This window comes from Gekko japonicus, unplaced genomic scaffold (assembly GCF_001447785.1).
Source record: "Gekko japonicus isolate JY-2015 unplaced genomic scaffold, Gekko_japonicus_V1.1 scaffold426, whole genome shotgun sequence".
Taxonomy (NCBI): Eukaryota; Metazoa; Chordata; class Lepidosauria; order Squamata; family Gekkonidae; genus Gekko; species Gekko japonicus.
The window spans coordinates 1,105,606-1,127,474 of record NW_015160848.1 but is presented as its reverse complement, the minus strand read 5'-3'; the positions used below and the strand labels follow the sequence as shown (position 1 = coordinate 1,127,474).

At 45.0% G+C, this 21,869-nt stretch overlaps 1 protein-coding gene and 1 long non-coding RNA gene across 2 annotated transcripts; one reads left to right on the top strand and one right to left on the bottom strand.

Moving 5' to 3' along the window:
- The first annotated feature begins 5,070 nt into the window (after positions 1 to 5,070).
- On the top strand, positions 5,071 to 8,569 carry LOC107118330. The gene is made up of 3 exons (XR_001482763.1): positions 5,071 to 5,187; positions 5,365 to 5,500; positions 8,537 to 8,569. It is a non-coding gene; the product is annotated as an uncharacterized LOC107118330 (long non-coding RNA).
- A 4,826-nt stretch (positions 8,570 to 13,395) lies between these two features.
- Positions 13,396 to 17,537, bottom strand: LOC107118206 (claw keratin-like). The gene is made up of 2 exons (XM_015420500.1): positions 17,483 to 17,537; positions 13,396 to 14,082 (listed from the first exon to the last, which is right to left on the bottom strand). Exon 2 carries the CDS (start codon positions 14,059 to 14,061, stop codon positions 13,543 to 13,545), a length of 519 nt encoding a protein of 172 aa, XP_015275986.1. The 5' UTR covers positions 14,062 to 14,082; positions 17,483 to 17,537; the 3' UTR covers positions 13,396 to 13,542.
- Positions 17,538 to 21,869: the final 4,332 nt, after the last annotated feature.

Here is a 21,869-nt window from a genome sequence, read left to right as displayed (position 1 = left end):
AACAGGACATTTCCCTTACGTAGTGTTATGAGTCTGTCTGTGCCTTTAAATGTAATTGATAAATAATCACAATGCGGAAGTGACATCAATACTCAAAGACTGTAACATGAACTCAACCAGTATCAGTCCAACGGTATTTCAACTAGAATTATTTGATACACAGGAGAAAGGTAGTATAGAATTAACAGACAGGAGATCACCTGGACAGATTTTGAAACATAGATGATCACTGTGACACCTTTTGATGAAATCAAGATAATTAGTAGAAGAAGAAGAGGAGGAGATTGGATTTATACCCCGACCTTAACTACCCAAACGTGTCTCAGAGCATCTTACAAACTCCTTTCCCCTCCCCTCCCCACAACAGACACCCTGTGAGGTAGGTGGGGCTGAGAGAGCTCTTGACAGAAACTGCCCTTTTTTCAAGAACATCTCTTATCAGAACTACGGCTTGCCCAAGGTCATCCAGCCAGGTGCAAGTGGAGGAGTGGGGGATCAAACCTGGTTCTCCCAGATTAGAGTCAGCACACTTAACCACTACGCCAAACTGGCTCTAGAACATGGGTACCCCCAAATTTGTTGGCAGTAGTGCTTTGCAGTTTGAAGGATAGTGGGAAAGTAATCCAAATACTTACTTCCAAATAGCTGGGAAAGATAAGTTAGTGGAAAACCAGATGTCTCAAAATGTACCTTTCATGTATCAGGTTGGAAGACACATGCTAAGAGAGAGGTTGGGTGATTCTTCCAATTCTCCCTTCCTGCTGCAGCCCAAAATACCCCTCAAAATGCTGGTCTTGGGAGGCAGAGACCCCCCCCCCAGAATAGTTTAGGGGAGACTGGAGGTCCGGAGGGAAGGGTGAGGATTGTCACTAATCTTCCCCCCCTCTCCCCACTTTCTGCCACTAGAGTGGTATCGTCTGCATATCTGAAGTTGTTGATGTTTTTCCCAGCAGTCTTTATTCCAGCTTCTGAGTCACCCAGGCCGGCATTTTGCATGATGTACTCTGCATATAAATTAAATAAGCAAGGGGACAATATACATCCCTGTCGTACTCCGTTTCTGATGCTTAACCAATCAGTTGTTCCATGACTGGTTCTAACTGTCGCTTCTTGATCCTTATACATGTTTCTCTAGAGATGTGGGGTGGTCTGTTACTCCCATCTCTTTATGGACTTCCCACAGCTTGTTGTGATCCACACAGTCAAATGCTTTAGAGTAGTCAATAAAGCAGAAGTAGATCTTCTTCTGAAACCCCCTTGCTTTCTCCATAATCCAACAAATGTTGGCAATTTGATCTCTAGTTCTGCTACCTCTACAAAACCCAGCTTGTACTTATGGCCGTTCTCTATCCACATACTGTGGATAAAAGTGAAATAAAAGTGAAATGAATAAAATAAATACTGCTGAAGCCCAGCTTGTAGGATCTTGAGCATGACCTTGATAGTGTGTGAAATGTGCAATTGTGCGATAGTTTGAACATTCCTTGGCATTGCCCTTCTTAGGGATTGGAATCTATACTGACCTTTTCCAGTCCTATGGCCACTGTTGTGTTTTCCAAATTTGCTGGCAAATTGAGTGCAGCACTTTAACAGCATCAAGAACACTAGCACAGCAACAGCTCTAGAGTTCAGTTCAGTTCAGTTCAGTTGACCTTTATTGGTATAAAATACCTTTAAAAGGATTACTATAAGAAGAAATGTACATTTAAAACCAAAAATAACCTGCCATAGAAAACCTAAGGTAGCATTTGATAGCGGAACTCCTCCTAGTGAAGATTGTTCCTGTGGCACAACTCTGCTTACGTATGATAGTGGGTGCGTGAGTTCTTTTACCCGTGTATCCAGAGGGCGGAGTCAGAACGGGCTCTCCTATTTCCCAAGAAGCGAGACAACACACTCGTGTTTAATGAATAACCTCCTAGTGAAGATTGTTCCTGTGGCACAACTCTGCTTACGTATGATAGTGGGTGCGTGAGTTCTTTTACCCGTGTATCCAGAGGGCGGAGTCAGAACGGGCTCTCCTATTTCCCAAGAAGCGAGACAACACACTGGTGTTTAATGAATAAATGTTGTCTTTACTAAATATCGTTGATCTCAAGCACACAAAAACAGATGCATTCACCCATACACTCAAGTTTCCTTTAGTTACAGTAGATACAGAAAGCAATCAGTAATAAAAATAATAATTTCAGACTAACAGTGAGGTAAGACACAGAAGGGTAGCGATTGATACTTATCTGATCCAGGGAATAGAGTTGGTCTCAACGAAGAAAGCAGGAACAAAAGTTCTAGCTAGAGGGATTCCATGCCACTCGGATGGACACAAGCCACTACGTGTGGGCTTCTTGGTTTGCACGTTCCAAGAAGGCTACATAGAATTCCCTGTAGTAGAGCTTAAGTTGAAGCAGAAGCAAAAGAGCTAACCAGAGAGATTCCACGCCACACTGATGGACTCAAGCCAATACGTGCAGGCTTCTTGGATGCATGTTCCAAGAAGACTACGTGGAATTGCCAGTGGTAGGACTCACTCAGTTGGGGGGGGGGGGGAATCTAGCTAGCTTGGGCTGCTAGCTGGCACAACTTAGTTACAGGGTGGGGTGGGAGATGGCTAGCTAACTCTCTCGACAAAGGACAAAGGTGTGTATCACCTCTTAAAACCTAGGTTGGGGCTGGCCCTGTGTGCCAACCTCCTGTTCCTGGATCTGTCCCCTTCCCTATGTCTATTGGTGAATGGGGAGGTGACGTCTATCTGGAGGGAGTGGGGCAATATTCAAATTCTAAGCCTAAACTTCAATGGGAACCATTTGGTCAGGTGTCAAAGTTGTATTGTCATAGTAACCTTTGAATTGCAGATGCTGGCCTGGTCCAGAGTTGACAAACAGGATGTTTATTTTGTGATTCAAACTAGATACGAAGGGTTACATGTTATCCAGATGATCTTTAATGGTGGAAAGTTGTTGTTTCCAAGAGTCCATGTGACTGAGCTTAATGGAGAATGTTTTCTTTGTCCCAAAGCATGATGGGAAGGTCTGGGTGTGAGTGTGTGTGTCCATTAGCATCCTTAGGCCGGCAGAACAGGCCCTGCACATAGCAGCTTCCAGGTGCAAGCATGAAAAGCAAACCAAGCAAATCCAAGGCACACAGCATTTCCCAATCACATGCATACAAATGCAGAGACATTACAGACATACAAGCATCAGCATAGCATAAATAAAATACATTTAAAGCACACTTGGCAAAACATTACACAATTACTCATTGGAAGATTTCCTGATGTAGCTTTATCGCTGATTGTAAAAACATGGCTATGTTAATTGCTATTTCCGGAACAGAGTCATTTCGAAGACGGTTGCACTTTTAAAGCATCAGGAAGACTCGTCATGTTGGCTAAGATAGGGTTTAAATATCTAGCATGTAAAACCACATAAAATTGACTATGCAAACAAATATGTGAAACAGTTTCAATACATCCAGAGTTGCAATGGCAAAGTCTATCCGCATAGACTAAGTTATTATATCTCCCGTGCAAGACTGCTGATGGTATAACTCTGAATCTTGCTAGAGAAAAGGCTCAGCACTGTTGCGGTGCTTGTATACCAGGTAGATATGGGGCCATTCGGCCTACCATAAAGGGGGTGGACTCTGGAGAAAGAAGAATTTCGAATGAAATGAGTTTTTAAAATGAATCCTTAAACGTTCATATTTTTCAGATATAACAGATGGATTTGAGAGCAGTACAGTGCATACATTTAAGACAGTTTGATCAAGTATTTTTACAAAAAGTTTTCTAATCTAATCTCAGAACTTAAAAGCAAGCCCAAATCAAAATGCCTTGCAACACCCACCTGGCACAGGGATACCATCCTCCCACCCCGGGAGGGGCAGGGGAATACCCTTCCCAGGGCTCTTTTTGTAGAAGAAGAAGAAGAAGAAGAAGAAGAAGAAGAAGAAGAAGAAGAAGAAGAAGAAGAAGAAGAAGAAGAAGAAGAAAGAGATTGGATATATACCCAGTTGGGTGTAGTGGTTAAGAGCCAGTTTGGTGTAGTGGTTAAGTGCGCGGACTCTCACCTGGGAGAATCGGGTTTGATTCCCCACTCCTCCACTTGGACCTGCTGGATGACCTTGGGCAAGCCGTAGTTCTGATAAGAGCTCTTCTCGAAAAAGAGCAGTTTCTGTCAAGAGTTCTCTCAGCCCCACCTACCTCACAGGGTGTCTGTTGTGGGGAGGGGAAGGGAAAGGAGTTTGTAAGCCACTCTGAGACACCTTTGGATAGTGAAGGGCGGGGTATAAATCCAATCTCCTCCTCCTCCTCCTCCTCTTCTTCCCCACCTTTCACTACCCAAGGGAGTTTCAGAGTAGCTTACAAACTCCTCGCCATCCCTATCTTGCCACCTCAAGTGGCTTTTATATAAGGACAGGATGTGTTTTATAGCAGCTGTTTGTACGTTTGGCCTTAAGACCTCTGGTCAATGAAGCTAATAAATGAAAGGAAAGGAAAGGAAAGGAGAAAGGAAAGAAGCACTCTCTAAATTCCCTCAGAATATCTTTATATCTTTTTTCATTTCAAACAGCCTTTTGCAAGGAAGAAATGTGACACTTTGTCCAGATTTGAGGATTTTGATGCATTTGGTAAGTTTCTCCATATGTACATTTATGTGTATTCGCGTGTGAGTGTATGTCTGTGCGTCTGCACGTGTGCTCACACCAGGAAGTCATAGCGACCTCTGGTGACTGACCCAAACTGACTGACACGTGAGATCAAAGGTGACACAACACAGGCTCCTGCCAAGAAACCCATACTGCTTTCCTGGAACTCTTTACCCTTTTTAGGGGTGGGGTTTGACAACAACAATTACACAGCGCTAATAGGAAAGTATTTGGCACCTGCCCAGTAAGACTTTTAAAATTACACAGCCAGGAATAATATTGAAAATAAGTTATGGGGCTAAGGTCTCGCAAGCCTTCGCTCATATCGAGCTCCACGCTTTAATTATGGACTAAATGCACATAATGTTTCTGTTACAAGAGCGGGTGGCTTCCCTCTTTGCTCTCAATTTTCCTATAAGTACGAGGACTCCGGTCATCTCTCCATTCCGGCATCCACTGAGGCACCATCCAACCTTGCAGTCATGAAGATCTTTTCCTTTCTCTCAGCCTTTCTCTTCTTCATGCTGCTGGCTGCTCCAGGTAAACTCCTGAGCAAAACTCTGGCTGGCTGGAGACTTTGGCGGGAATAGGTAGCCCTATTGAAACTAAGCTACGGGGCCTGATTTTCCGATGTTTTCCAAGGTTAGAAGAAAATCTAGCGAAAATGGTGGATATTTGGTGTGCAAATATAATTCTCTTTTCTTTTTGCCTCTACAGCATTTGCTGATGACCCAGTGACCACGGCTGAGTGTCACGAGGCGGGTGGAAGGTGTCAGTTTCTGAGATGCCCACCAAACGTTTACCGGATTGGAAAGTGTGATGGTCAAAATACTTTTTGCTGCAGATAATCTAAGTAGGCATCTTTATAGGAGATGCTTTGCTGTGGCTGTTCCATTGTTTGTCCATAGCATAACGTCCATGTGAAAGGCACTTTACAGAGTACAGGGAGGCAAGTTGCTGCTTGGAGGAGCTTAACATTTAAAATTTGACAGAAGGGAGAGACAACAAAAGAGTTGGTGGAAAGGGGGAAGGGACAGGTCTACACAGGGAGGAGATGATGGCACTCTGCTTGCGTCGGGTTTAGGACCTAACCAAACAGGATGTTTCCCTTACGTAGTGTTATGAGTCTGTCTGTGCCTTTAAATGTAAATGATAAATAATCACAATGCGGAAGTGACATCAATACTCAAAGACTGTAACATGAACTCAACCAGTATCAGTCCAACGGTATTTCAACTAGAATTATTTGATACACAGGAGAAAGGTCGTATAGAATTAACAGACAGGAGATCACCTGGACAGATTTGGAAACATAGATGATCACTGTGACACGTTTTGATGAAATCAAGATAATTAGTAGAAGAAGAAGAGGAGGAGATTGGATTTCTACCCCGCCCTTCACTACCCAAAGGTGTCTCAGAGCCTCTTACAAACACCTTTCCCCTCCCCACAACAGACACCCTGTGAGGTAGGTGGGGCTGAGAGAGCTCTTGACAGAAACTGCTCTGTTTTTCAAGAACATCTCTTGAAGGTCATCCAGCCAGGTGCAAGTGGAGGAGTGGGGGATCAAACCCGGTTCTCCCCGATTAGAATCCGCGCACTTAACCACTACACCAAACTGGCGCTAGAACATGGGTACCCCCAAATTTGTTGGCAGTAGTGCTTTGCAGTGTGAAGGATAGTGGAAAATAATCCAAATACTTACTTCCAAATAGCTGGAAAAGATACGTTTGTGGAAAACCAGAGGTCTCAAAATGTACCTTTCATGTATCAGTTTGGAAGCCACATGCTAAGAGAGAGGTTAGGTGATTCTTCCAATTCTCCCTTCCTGCTGCAGCCCAAAATACCCCTCAAAATGCTGGTCGTGGGAGGCAGATACCCCCCAGAATAGTTTAGGGGAGACTGGAGGTCCAGAGGAAAGGGTGAGGATTGCCACTAATCATCCCCCCCCCTTCCTTGTACCTGCAGAAAACTAGGCAGCTTCCAGGCCGTCATCAGCTTAATAATTTCTGATGAATAATGGGCCTTTAAAAATTGGTAGTATTGAATGTAAGGTAACGAGAATACCCCGTAGTTGGCCATTTGATCATATTCTGAAATGTATAGCATTTATACAAGGCTGTGAAATTTGTTACAGAAAGAACCCATTGAGTTCATCAGAAGCTATGCAAAGAACAAGTTGGGTTCCATAAATGTCCTCAAGGTGGGGGAGATGAATAACTGGGAAATTTCCCTTCTGCACACATCTCACCCTCCAGGATGAGACTGATGAGCTGGAGCCGTTGAATATGCTCTTTCCCATTTTGCTGGTGCTCAATAGCCTTCCTCTTCTGCGTTTCCCAGAGGAGAATCGGCATGTTCAGACCTTATCAGTCTTTTCAGGCATTTGAAATATTACAAATCATGGGCCGGATCCGGCCAGCTTTTTCACTCCACGGGACTCACGTGATCCCCAGTATGGTTTGTTTATTTATTTATTTATTTTGGTGGCTCAAGGAGAGTCTTCATTTTTTTATCATCCGCAAATTTAGCCACTTCACTGCTTACTTCCATCTCTAAATCATTAATGAATAAGTTAAAAAGCAGTGGACCAAGTACTGATCCCTGCAGTACCCCACTGCTTACCACCCTCCACTGAAAAAATTGCCCATTTATACTCACTCTCTGTTTTCTATGAATTAGCCAGTTTTTGATCCATAAAAGGTCTTGTCCTTCTATCCCATGATTTTTGAGCTTACTTAGGAGCCTTTGATGAGGAACTTTATCAAAAGCTTTCTGGAAGTCAAGGTAAACAATATCTATTGGATCCCCCTTGTCCACATGTTTGTTCACCCCCTCAAAGAACATTAACAGGTTTGTGAGACAAGATCTTCCCTTACAGAACCCATGTTGAGTCTGCCTCAATAGGTTTTGTTCATCTATGTGCCTACTAATTCTCTCCTTAATAATTGTTTCCACCAATTTACCTGGTATCGACGTCAGACTGACTGGCCTGTAATTTCCCGGATCTCATCTGGAACCCTTTTTAAAGATGGGAGTGACATTAGCTACCTTCCAATCCTCAGGAATGGAGGCACTAGGCTCCGAACCGGCTATTGTTCTCTCTACTGAAGGTGCACAAGACCGCGTGGCTTCCTTAGCGCTTACATGCCCAGGCATGTCTGTGTCAACACATAACATGGTCAATGCCAGCCTGGCGTCCTTAGGGCCAGGGAGGGCCAGACGATTTCGCCACCCTGACCGTCGCGCTCTCTGGGGAATGTGGGGAAAGGCAGCCCCTCAGGTAGGTTTGACTATTTAGCTTGCACAGATGTTCAGCTTTACCTTAAAAGAAAAGGCAAGTCTCTAGGCCTTTTCGGTCCGGAGACGGCAGGTGGAAAAGAGGCCCGCAGTCAGGGAAGTCACCCCTGTGACTGACAAGGGCGAGAGCTTTCCGCCTACCACAAGCTGCTCTTTCTGAGTTTGCCTCAGCTGATGACTCGCAGGAGCAATTGGTAGCCTCCAGGGCCCAGGGTTTTCGGCAGGGCCCACTGCTCTCGACCCCCCCCCTCACTTATTTGCTAGTGCTCCAGTGTGCTCCCAGCTACACTCACTGTCCGGTGTCTCTGGGAAAGGGAGTGCTGAGCATGGGCAGTGGGAGAGTTCACAAGTGGGCAGGGGAAGGGGACACTCAGGCAGGTGAGAGATGTGGGTGGGGGGGAGGGCGTGAGGGTAGCCTCCTGGCGGGAAGACATCAGAGAAATATTGTGTTGATCCATATTATTGTCATTCCCATTGTACTCCATGAAGAGACTGGTGACGAATATAGAGGGTGCATTCAGACAGGCAGCCAATCCCGCCATTCGCCCGGCTCTAATTTGATCCCAATTTTTTTAATGTGTTGTTGCAGGACCAGACAGCCCAATGACAGAGAGACGACCAGACAGACAGAATCTCTTCTTCTTCTTTTTCTTCTTCTTCTTCATCGCTCGTTGCTGCTTACTTTATGTTCCAAAGGTGTATTGTTATAAATGTTTATTCAAATAAAGCATTTAATTTTTTTTAAAAAAAAGACATGCAAAAGTATGCTAGCACTGTTGAAGTGTGAAAACGGAAGCAAACGAATAGACCGCTTTTTTGAAGACGGAGTCAGAAGGCTGGGATACCGGTGGGAAAGACAAATGCAGATTCAACCTGAATGTGGTTTTGAACCGCATCTTTTTCTGTTCCAGTGTGGGTTTGGTAAGACAGTGGAGCAAATTCTAGATGCAGATTCAGCCTAAGTTGAAAAAGATATTCAAAACCGCTTCCTATTCTGCAGGAGTGTTTCCTCTCTATCTTTTACATTCCTTGGATTCTTATATATATTTTTCACATATATCGTTTTTTTCTCATATCATTGAAGTTTTTTTCTTTGTTTAACAGATGACAGTGGATGGAGTTATATGTGTTGGCTAAGAGCTTGGAAAAACAAAGTTTTTCAGTCTGTTTTTTTTTTCCTTCACAGCTCTGTTAAGATTCTTTAAAGTAATAATGCCACTAAAATAATCCAGGAACGTAGCCAAGACTGTGTTCATAGTCCAGGGGTCATTTCCTGCAGGAGCGCACAGGAGCGGAGCTCCAGCAGTAAAGAGCCCAGGGGGCGGGCACATGCAACAACCCCCACCCCCTGCTCTCAGCAGCCCCGGGCCACAGATACGTTGCAGAGCCCCCCCAGATAGCAATCCAAAACAGTTCAGTGCAACCTTTAAGGCCAAGGTTTATTCAGGTACAAGCTCTCCCTCCTCTGTGAGGGCAGATCCGTGTGTCCCCCCCCCATAGTTAGCAATCCAAAACAGTCCAGTGGAACCTGAGCGGTGGGTTTTGCCTTCCGACACACTTCCGGTGATGTCAGGGGGTGAGGCATATGCAAATAAGTTATGCTAATGATTATGCTAATGAGCTCCTGCACCTCTTTTTCTATGAAATTACCTCTGATTAGTACCATTCTCTATGGTCTTTGACCACAGACATATATATATTTACTCATACTTATGAAATGTATTTTTACATGGATGAAATGTATTTTTACATGGATGTTACCTATGATAGATATTTGCAACATAAAAAGTATAACAAAGCATGTTAAAATTAGCAGAATAGTGGTTTCTCTTTGGCAAGTGATATATTTTATCTCTCTAAATTTAATGGATTCCATGTGTTAATCACTCTTTGGGTGGAGAAGGACTTACTTTTATTCATTCTAACCTGTCTGCTCTGCAATTTCATGGAGTGCCCACAAGTTCTTGTATTGTGAGAAAGGGAGAAAATTACTCTAAAAAGACTCTGTTTAACTCTAAACGTTTTGTGAGCAAGAGAGTCTAAACAGAAAAGAAACAAGTTGTGTTTAAACTGTGTAGTTAGACAAATGTTTATTCTTGTGTGCCCAGGACTAAGATCTTAACCAGTGTGGCTACGTATATGAGAGAGAGAGAGAAGCCTGTCAGAGTGGAATTTTGGTGTCTGAGTTTGACACCCAGCTTGCTAAAAGTTCTTTTTTTTCCAGAAATCTATTTTGTTCTTATTTCAATAAATCCATTTTTGTTTAAATATATAAAGTATTCAGTACAGTACTTCCTCAGGGCCACATAGTCTTCTGAAGTGCCCAGACCCTGGGTCACACTACCAAAGAAGAGGGATTTGGAATTTTTAATTCCTGGTGGCAGCAGATAACGACCAAGTTTATATACAAAGTGTGAATTAAAGAACAAACCATTTCCCCTGTAAGCAAGTACATCACAGGAAAAACAGAGGCCCTCCACTAGTAAGGATGCCACACTGGACCTTTCTGTTTTTTTCTATGCTATGTAGGTTTTGCTGTAACTGACTTTGGTTTCTTGGTTCAGAAGTCCCATAAGCCTTTGCTCTTTTGTTGGCAGCCTAGGCTTAAAAACTAAAGGCCTTGCCCTGTAGATGTGCCTTTGTCTGAATTCACATCCCATGGCCAGCCAAGCGCCAGGCTCCAAAGCCTAAAGATATCTGTCTAGGTCTTTTTGACATTGCAGTTAATAAAATCTATCAGGGTTAAAGGTCATACTAGCAGAGGTTCATCTTATCAGTGTAGGATGGGCTGGTATTTGGCCAGTTTGGTATATTTTTAATGGACTCCTCCCTTGATTCCTATTGGCTGAAAAGAGAATAGGAAGATGGCTCTGAGCTTTGTTTGGGGCTGTTTGGCCAAGACCCCACCTAGGCTTGAGTGAGGTATTGGTGTACAGTCCAGGAATTCCTTGTTCTTTCTGAAGTGTACACTATATCATGTATTGGGATTTTTCTATATGCTATTGGGTACTGATCTTGAATATATGCTATTGCCAGGTCCAGGTTGGAGAATAGCTGGATACTTTGTGGGTGGAGCCAGGAGAGGGTGGGGTTTGGGGAGGGGCCTCAGCACAGCACAATGCCATAGAGTCCACCCTTCAAAGCAGCCATTTTCTCCAGGGGAGCTGATCTCTGTCAGCTGGACATCGATTGTAAAAGTGGGAGATCTCCAGCCCCCCCCCTGGAGGCTGGCAACCCTAAGCCAGACTCCACCCACCCATAGAAAAGAACCCTAATAGGCTTGGGGATCCCTGGAAGAGACCTGGACCCCGAAAAAACCCCTATATTCATCTCTTGCAAACTGAGGATCATGGCTTCCTTTCTAGAGTCAACCCATCTCATGTTGGGTCTTCCTCTTTTCCTGCTGCCTTCAACTTTCCCCAGCATGATTGTCTTTCCCAGTGAATCTTTTCTTCTCATGACATGGCCGAAGTATGGTAGCCCTCAATTCAGTCATTTCAACATCTAGGTAGAGTTCACACTTGATTCGATCTAAAGGGGAGCGGTGGCACAGAGGATTTATCCTCTGGTTAGCAACCTCTGAGCTGAACAGTATGGCTGAACAGTACGGCTGTCAGTTCTAGCCCCGTGCTGGTGTGAGCTACCAGCCTTGTCCCTAGCTTGCCGTCCACCCAGTAGTTTGAAAGCTTTGGCAAGTAGAGGGTGGGCACACCAAAGACTCCCCCCGGTGGGGGAGGTGTTAGCCGGCAACTGGAACACTCAGCTCGTGAGATTGTAAGCCTACGAAAAAAATCTCCTCGACTCCGAAGCCAGTAATGGGCCATTCCGGCCAGGCGGTGGCAGTGAAGCACTGCAAGACCTGGAGAAGCTGACGTCATCTAGCCAAGCCGAAGTGACGCCGATGGAATACGTCTGACCCTGCAGCTGAACAAACCCTCGCCGACTGTGAAGTGTGTGATTTAAAAGATATATGTTGTCATCCCTTACCCCCATAAATCATTGTTAGTCCTGCGTTGAATGAGTAATGGTAATTCCTCGGAGCCATCAAGCTCTGCAGGATTGAGTGATTAATAACAAAAGAGAAATAGGTGGGTATTATTATTATTATTATTATTATTAATAATAATAATAATAATAATAATACCCACCTATTTCTCTTTTGCGAAGTTCACAGAATCCATAAAACTCTCCTCCAACTCTACGTAAAACTCTCCTCAAATGAGCCGTCTTCCTTTCTGTCAGCTTTTTGAGATTAATGTCTTTCTTTAAATATTGCCCCGCCGAATTAGTGATGTAGATCAACTCATTGTACTAAACTAGTCGAACCTATGCTCTGGTCTCCTTGTCTTTATTTGGGGTGCCGATCAATGCACCCTCTAAGCTGTGGAGACTCGTGAGGACAAATTCTACTTTGTGAGCAAGAAATTTAGCTACTGCATAGATTAGTTTGCTCTAGAGCCATCCTTCCTGAGCGAAGACAAAAAAAAAATTGTGAGTTGGAGGCTAAGAAATTGTAAGCTAGCTCACACTAACTCAGCTTAGAGGGAACACTGGACAGAATGGAGTGGGTGCAGAGGAGAGCGACGAGGATGATCAGGGATGATCGGGGGCCTGGAGACCAAGAAGTCCCGAGAGGAAAGGCTGACAGATTTGGGAATGTTCAGTCTGGAGAAGAGGAGGTTGAGAGGGGACATGATGGGTCTCTTGAAGTATTTGACGGATTGTCACTTAGGGGAGGGCAGGGAGCCGTTCCTGTTGGCGGCAGAGGATAGGGCTTGCAATAATGGGTTTAAATTATGTGTGCAAGGTACTGGCTGGATTTTAAGTATTTTTTTTTAAAGTGTGCAATTAAATTTATTTTTTAAGTGTGCGATTAAATTTAAAGTGTGCAATTTAAATTAAGTGTGCAAGGTACTCTCTGGATTTTAGGGATTTTTTTTTTTTTACAATAAGAGTTGTGCAACAGTGGAATCAGTTGACTAGTAGTCTTTAAGCAGCAGCTGGACAAACACTTGTCCTGACTAGGGTTGTCAGCTTCAAGTTGGGAAATCCCCATATCTTTTCATTGCTGTATCTTTTCATTTTTTCAAGCTCTTTCCGAACGTCAAAGTTGAATTCTTCTGTGTTGCAATTCCAAGCAATCTTTTCAATGGATGAACAATCAAAGTGGGGCGCTGTTGAAAACTAAAATGTCCTGGATAAAAATATCTGCTCCAGTAAGGCTTAAAAAAATGTTTAAAGCAAAACCAGGAGAGTGATATCACGATAAAAAGGAAGCTTTATTCAGGAATGCAAACAAAGGACAGGAGTGAACAGTATGACGAAGAAGGGCTTGGGAAAAGACAAACTGACATTCCGGCACGGACAGCTTCCTAACAAGGAAGGAGAGAAAGGGGGGGGGAGAGACGGATGCCATTTATAGAGTAATCGAAATATTTCAATAAAGGGGATACATGAAAGTTATGTCAGGGGACAGGGATGCCGATAGGACCGCTTCCCTCTGTTGATCTGAGCTGGGATGAAGGCGGCTCAGCAGATCTAGAGCCAGACGCATATGTTATGCCATGGATTTCTTGACCATTCTTCTTTGACATTTCAATTGCAGGGGGAGTAGCAGGGGGAGTAGCTGCCACGGCGCCCCATGATAAGGCTGCCTCTGCGACCCCCGAAGCTCCCCAGACGCCCTCCAAGAGAACCAAAACTGCCTCCAGAAATCACTCTGCCGGGACCGCCATAACTAACAGCACATGGAGTGTTGCCTCCTACAGCAACTGGTTCACCGGTAGCAGAGAGGATGGGTCCGGGGAGGGTCATGACGACGGGAGGTGGCTGGATCACGACTTCTGCAGGTGGGATCTGGTTGATGCAGGAAGGGTTGACCCCGGAGAGGACGCCCAGGCTAGCGGAGGGCACCCCAGAGTTGTGGCTGAAACTTCCTGAGCCAAAGCCAACGACTGGAGAAGAGGCCACGGAGGGAACGGCAAAGGATGGTGACCCGTATCCAGTTATTGTGCCAGAATGGAGGCCACCGTAGCCGAGACCTGCTGATCCGAAGCCAACGGCTGGAGCGGAGGCACAAGAAGGAACTGCAAAGGATGGTCCACAGTAAGCCATGTCTGAGCGATGTAGGTGTGTCTGCAAGAACAGAAGAAATATTATTATTATACACGAGAAGAGGCTCCGTGTGTCTCATGCACAGAACAAGGTCTTAAGAACCTCAGAAGAGTCCTGCTGGATCAGATCAATGGTCCATCTAGTCCAGCATCCTGTCTCACATAGTGACCAACCAGTTCCTCTGGATTGCCAACAACAGGGCACAGAGGCCGAGGCCTTCATAAGAACATCAGAAGGGCCCTGCTGGATCAGACCAATGGTCCCTCTAGTCCAGCATTCCTTCTCACACAGTGGCCAACCAGTTCCTTTGGAGGGCCAACAACAGGGCACAGAGCCCGAGGCCTCCATAAGAACATCAGAAGGGCCTTGCTGGATCAGACCAATGGTTCATCCAGTCCAGCATCCTATCTCACATAGTGGCCAAGCAGTTCCTCTGGAGGGCCAACAACACAGCACGGAGGCTGAGGCCTTCCCCTGATGTTGCCTCCAGGATCTGGGATTCATGGGTTGGCTACCTCTGGAGGCAGAGGTTCCCTCAGTCACCATGGTTCACCCCTATACAGGATGGAATTATTATTTTTTAGCCCAGCCAGACAAAGGGATCCCAACACATTGGGAACATTGGTACACTCAAGTAATGAACATTGAATCTGCATAAAATGTATAATAATAATTTTAAAAATTGTCTGTCCATCCTTCCCCCCCAATGAAAGCTAAAGTTATCTCTTTGTCGCAGCCAGAAGTCATAAAAGAAAGCTAGATCTTCAAAATTGCTCCCCCCCCATCTTCAGGATGATAATAGGAGGGGAAATGGTAAAACTTGAAGGAATCGGGACATCTTGGTTCACTTCATGCACAGTCCATTCTATGATATTTGTAATGGGATCGAGGGATCTCTGCCTGTGTCAGGCATAACTCAGCTGAAAAGGAGGCAGTCAGAGGGAAACTGCTCACCAGTTCCAGATGACCACGGGAACTGCAGGTCTAAAAATGAAGGGAATTGGGACATCCTGGCCCATGTTAACTAAAGAACCCTCCATACACAGCTGTGCTGTTTACAACAGCAACAATAATTATCCGTTTGTGGCAGGTGTCACACCTAAGAAAATAAAGCTGGGATCCTCAAAATTGGCCACCAGCTTCAGGTAGGGTCCCCAACCACCACATGGGCACAGAAGAAGAAGAAGAAGAAGAAGAAGAAGAAGAAGAAGAAGAAGAGGAGGAGCTTGGATGTATACCCCGCCCTTCACTACCCAAAGGTGTCTCAGAGCGGCTTACAAACTCCTTTCCCTTCTCCGCCCCACAACAGACACCCTGTGAGGTAGGTGAGGCTGAGAGAGCTCTGTCAGAAACTGGTCTTTTTCAAGAACAGCTCTTATCAGAACTATGGCTTGCCCAAGGACATCCAGCCAGGTCCAAGTGGAGGAGTGGGGAATCAAACCCGGTTCTCCCAGATTAGAGTCCGCGCACTTAACCACTACACCGAACTGGCTAGTACGATGGGGATACAAAGACTTCCCCTATAGATCCCAACCAGCACCTTCCATAGAATTACAGTCTCCAGAAGTCTTTGGGTGGAGGAAGGACTATTAATTTCCTTCTGTAGAGAAATGGAAAGACCAGGAAAGCCAAAACATAACGAGACTGTTTAGACTGGAGGAGAGGAGGTTGAGGAGGGACATGATAGCTCTCTTGATGGATTTGAAGGGCTGTCCCTTGGAGGAGGGCAGGGAGCTGTTCCTTTTGGCAGCAGAGGAAGACTCACAATGATGGGTTTAAATTTAAGGGTGGGAAAGTATCGGCTGGATATGAGGAGAAACTTTTTTACAGTCAGAGTTGTGCCACAGTGGAATCAGCTGCCTCGGGAGGTGGTGAGCTCTCCCTTCCTTGTAAACTTTAAGCAGCGACTGGATGGGCACTTGTCAGGGATGCTCACAGCTGATCCTGCATCGAGCAGAGGGTTGGACTAGATGGCCTGTATGGCCCCTTCCAACTCTGTCATTCTATGATTCCATGAGGATGCAGTGCTGGGAATCCTCACCAAAGGCCAAGCCACAGATAGGGATGAGCAACTCCCCCTATCCGTCTGCTTGTGGGGAGATGCCCCCGAGCAGGGCTCTTTTTGTAGAAAAAGTCCAGCAGGAACTCATTAGCATAATAGACCACACCCAACAGAAAAAACTCATTAGCATATTAGGCCACACCCCTGACAACACATCTTATTAGCCTATTAGGCCGCACCCCCGTGTTACCAGAAGTGTAGTCATCCAGCCACACCCACCTTTTGCTTCTTAGTCTGTTTATCCTGTTTGTTGTCAAACCCCAGAGCTTTTTTTTTGTAGCAGGGACTCCTTTGCATGTTAGGCCACACACTCCTAATGTAGCCAATCCAAATGAGTTTCTGCTGTTGGGTGTGGCCTGTTATGCTAATGAGTTCCTGCTGGGCGTGGCCAACTCGGGAGCCAGCCGGAACTCCGTTCCTGTGCGTTCCTGCCCAGTAATAAGCCTGCCCCCGAGAGATCACCAAGAATCAAGAAGATAGTTTCAGAGGGTAGCCATATTGGTGTGCAGTAGAACAGCCAGATCCAAGGCTAGTAAGCTTCTGGCAAAAGGGAGCTTTGACTCACAAAAGCTTATATCCCCCCTGATCTGGATAGCCCAGGCAAGTCCGTTCTCGTCAGATCTCGGAAGCTAAGCAGGGTCAACTCTGGCAAGTACTGAGATGGGAGACCTCCTTGGAAGACCAGCAGTTGGGAGGACAGGGGCAGGCTTTGCTCAGCCACCTCTCTGAATATCCTCCAGGTCTTCGGTAGGGGTCAGTCACCAGAGGTCAACATGACTTCCGGGTGCACATGGTCAGTCACCAGGGGTCGCCATGCTTCCAGTTGCACACACCTTCGCACACACACATTAAAAAAATATCCAAACAAATCTTATATCCCAAAAATCTTGTTGCTCTCTAAGGTACTAGTAAAGGTAAAGGTTTCCCTCGCTCGAAAGCCAGTCGAATCTGACTCTAAAGAGGCAGTGCTCACCTCCATTTCCAAGCTGAAGAGCCAGCACTGTCTAAAGACGTTTCCGTGGTCATGTGGCACACGGAACACTGTTGACCTTCCCACCGAAGTGGTACCTATTTATCTACTTGCAATTTCTTGCTTTCGAACTGCTAGGTTGGCAGGAGCTGGGACCACAGACAGGAGCTCACTCTGTCATGCGGCACTCGGGTCTCAAACTGCTGAACTACTGACCTTCTGGACTTCAGTTCAGCGTCTTAACCACTTGAGCCAACGCAGCCCCTCTAAGGTACTACTGGACTCAGATCATGTAGCTCAGACACACAAGAGAAAAGGAGATATTAGGATAAGTCTCACCAATGCCCTATCTCAGTTCGTGTGGAAGTTTTTGGAGAATCCAAACTCACCTGCTTCTCTGAGGAAGTCTGTGGAGAAGAATGGCAAGAGGAAGGCAAAGATGAAGCTGTTGGAAGGCCATAGAGATGCCGGAGCTTTTATACTGCATGGTGGCATTCTTCTCAATGTAGAGACGCCCCTTTGCCCTCAAGGTCTTAATTAGAATGCCATCAAAATCTGCTGGTTTCATCAGATGCAGGTTTACTTTAGACAAACAAATTATGCCATCATTACTAGTCTACAGTGATTAAAATCTGGCTCTTTTCATGTTCCATGAGATGTCCTGAGGAATTTTTTACTAAGTAGGCAGCACTTGCATAAACGCTAACATGTAAGTCCCGTTTAATTCTGCCGACTTTCATTTCTGGTGTACTTCATATGTTGGTAGTAGGCTCTTTTTATATCAGCTATTTGTTGTTGTTCAGTCACACAGTCGAGTCCCCCATGGACCACATCATGCCAGGCCCTCCTGTCCTCTGGAGTTTGCCCAACTTCATGTTCGTTGCATCGATAACACTGTCTAACTATCTCATCCTTTGCCATCGTCCTTCCCAGCATCAGGGTCTTCTCCAGTGATTCTCATCTTCTCATTTGGTGGCTAAAGTATTTTGAGGTTCAGCTTCCGTATCTGGCCTTCCACGGAACAGTCAGGGCTGATTTCTTTTAGGATTGACTGATTTGATCTCCTTGCAGTCCAAGGGACTCTCAATAGTCTTCTCCAGCACCATAATTCAAAAGAATCTATTCTTCAGCGCTCGGTCTTCCTTATAGTCCAACTCTCACAGCCATACAGTACTACTGGGAATACCATTGCTTTGACCATACAGACTTTTGTCGGCTGGGTGATGTCTCAACTTTTCATTATGCTGTCTAGGTTTGTCATCGCTTTCCTCCCAAGGAGCAGGCATCTTTTAATTTCATGACTGCAGTCACCGTCTGCAGTGACCTTGGATCCTAGGAACGTGAAGTCTGTCACTGCTTCCACAACTTCTCCTTCTATTTGCCAAGGAGTGGTGGGGCCGGATGCCATGACTTTAGTTTTTTTAATGTTGAATTTCAAGCCAACCTTACATTAAAAGCAATAAGGTAAAAATAACACAGAAAATAACAAATACAACATATTAACATTAAAATACATCATTATCAGCATACTACTATTAAAACAGCCCAAATACGTGGTTACCCTCCAGAGGCCTACCTAAACAATCCAGCTTTGCACGCCCTGTGGATACTAAACTAGTCTGACAGGGGACAGGTGTCATCTGAGAGTGCATTCCACAGGATTGGGGTCGCAACTGAGAAGGCCCTTTTCCTGGGGCTAGGCACCATAATTTGAAAAGCCATAGTTCTGACACAGCTGTTCTTGAAAAAGAGCAGTTTCTGTCAGAGGTCTCTCAGCCCCACCTACCTCACAGGGTGCCTGTTGTGAGGAGGGGAAGGGAAAGGAGTTTGTAAGCCGCTCTGAGACACCTTTGGGTAGTGAAGGGTGGGGTATAAATCCAATCTCTTCTTCTTCTTTATGTTGAGTTTCAAGCCAACTTTTGCACTCTCCTCTTTCACCCTGAGGAAGAAGCTCTTTAGGTCCTCTTCACTTTCTGCCATTAGATTGGTATTGTATCTGAGGTTGTTGATGTTTTCCCCAGCAATCTTAATTCCGGCTTGTGATTAATCCAGGCAGGAAACAATTAGGTTATCATGAAATTTGGATTCAGTTCCCTTATGGGGGCTATGTTAAATCACACGCAGCTGCCTTGTTTTAAGCCAGATCTGTGTTCCATCAAAGTTAGCACTGCCTCCTCAGACCTGCAGCAGCTTTCCAGGGTCTCACGTAGGGTTGTCAGTAAGTCACGCTATGTACAGATGTTGTCGACTCTAATGATGTCTAAGGTTTAACCAGGGTTCTTTTTGTAGCAGGAATTCCTTTGCATATTAGGCGACACACTCCTAATGTAGCCAATCCTCTGAGAGCTTACAGAGCTCTTCTTACAGGGGCTAGTGTAAGCTCTTGGAGGATTGGCTACATTAGGTGTGTGTCGCCTAATATTGTTAGCCCAGACATCCATATTGGGCTATTTCTGAGTTATAATAAATAAAGCTGATGCAAAGGGCTAAATGAAAGAGACTGTGATACAGAGTTCACTGTGAGGGCACTCAGAGATGACGATACCAGCTGAGAGTGTCTCCTGCTCATTGTGTATTGACGAACACAAAGACTTCAGTAAACACAGAAACTCATTAGCTAGCCCTAACACCTGGTCTCCACCCTGAATGGATTAAGGTGGTCACCCAAGGCCAGACTACAATGGACATTGATTCCACATGGCTAAAGCTGAGTCAGCAGCTGCAGGCTCCTCCGCACGTATTTCCCGCCCTTGCCCAGGTACCACCCCTCAGGTTAATCAATAGATTGAAAATTGACCTCATAGCCAATCCCTGACCCTTGGGGTAGGGCCACCTGGTAATCTGCTTGGGCCCACCTCCTCCCTGCTCGCAAGAAACCTTAAAAGATAGAACACAGAGCGACCACACCATTCCTTCCTTTTACCAACGACCCCTCTACGTCTGCTTTTCCTCTCAAATCCAGCTCCCTGTACCAATTCCTTGATTCACTTTACCTTAGTCTACAGCTAAGGCAATCCACATGTTCTCAGCTGGTCTGGTTACACGTGTTTCTACCATTTTCTCCCCTCCTACCCTCCTTCCTGCTGGAAGCTTTAGGAGCCGTGCTACGCCTGAGGTAAATATATTTCCCCTCAACGATACAACCTGCTAATGCGACTGTGCTTTACCAAATCTAACTATTTTATGAGTTCTTGTGTGTCTGTATGTTATTGTGTGCTTCTGAATGATATCTAGTAAATCGAAGTAAATTTTACTTCTGTCTCTGTCTCTTCATTGGAACGTATTGGCGCAGCCCATCCTCCGTAGACACTGACCAAGAATCCCTTTTAATACACTGTTCCAATTGTCTCTCCTAAAGAGCAATTCGGCTAACAATATGCAAAGGAGTTTCTGCTACAAAAAGAGCCTGCATGCATCCCAAGTGGCATCAAAACAATAGTGATAACACAGTACACCGAGTACAGAAAACAAACAAGCACTGTATAAATAACGCAGACCATGGAGTGCACAAAGGTCATGCAAAGGAAAATTATACTGTAACAAAAGCAAAACTAACAAAAATAACAAGGGACCACATATATCAGTACAGTAAGATTACATCATAAAATGTACAAGTCCATAAATAGTACACATAAGTTCATAAGTAGTTGACGAAGACTCCGGATTTTGATCTTCGTTTCAAGGGTTCTTCTTCAAGGAGTTCAAACTACTTCATAAAGTACTGATAATGTACAGAAGACCCTAACTGTAAGAGTGGTTGAGCAGTGGAACAGTCTGCCTCGGGAGGTGGTAGATGCTCCGTCACTGGACGTTTTCAAGCGGAGGCTGGACGACCATCTTTCGGGTATGTTGTAGGTATGTAGGGCTATATTTCGGCTATGCTTCTGCAGAGTGCAGGGGGTTGGACTAGATGACTAGGCAAGGTCCCTTCCAACTCTAACATTCTAACATTCTATGATTCTATGACTTCAATCATGTATATGTAGGAAAAAACCTTCACTCAGCACTCATAAAGCACAGAGGCCTTCAGACGAGTAATGCAGGAAAAATTCAGTCCTAATACTAATATAAAACCGGGCATCCGAACATTAGTGGAACATGTTCTCAAATAGTCAGTAAGCCTACCGATTCAGGGCTTTTTGTTTTTAAGAGGTGCCAGAACTCTCAAGAGGGAAATGTTTTCAGTCTGTATACTGAAAACTCATGAGCTTCTGAACTTTTTAAAGAGAGCTTTGTCAAAGAGGTTCTGGAACTCCATTCCAGTATGATCCATCAGGAAAAAAAAGCCCTGCTTACATTTATTCGAATAGATCCAGTACACATTCAGGATGCAGTCAAAGGAAGAGAAAAAGAAGCCGAATCAAAAGAGGACTTTCCCTGTCACAAATGGCCAGCTTGTCTGGCATCACATGTGTGGGAGTGGGAGGCCATTGTCTCTAGAGGAGAGACCTCCAGAGACATGTGTCTCCATGGAAGGCCATGTGAAAAGAGAGTGAGAGGACAAAGGGAGACAGAGGGGAAGGGTCAGAAGGCAGCTCCAACGTTAAGACTAAAAGAAGCATCCAATTCAAAAAGATAACACCTAAATACCCTGAGAGTGATGTAGCACCCCCCAGTATCCAGGGATGCTGAGTTGCTCACTCCAACAATATTTAGGCTCAGAAGAAGAAGAAGAAGAAGAAGAAGAAGAAGAAGAAGAAGAAGAAGAAGAAGAAGAAGAAGAAGAAGAAGAAGAAGAAGAAGAAGAACCCAAAGGAGTCTCAGAGCGGCTTACAA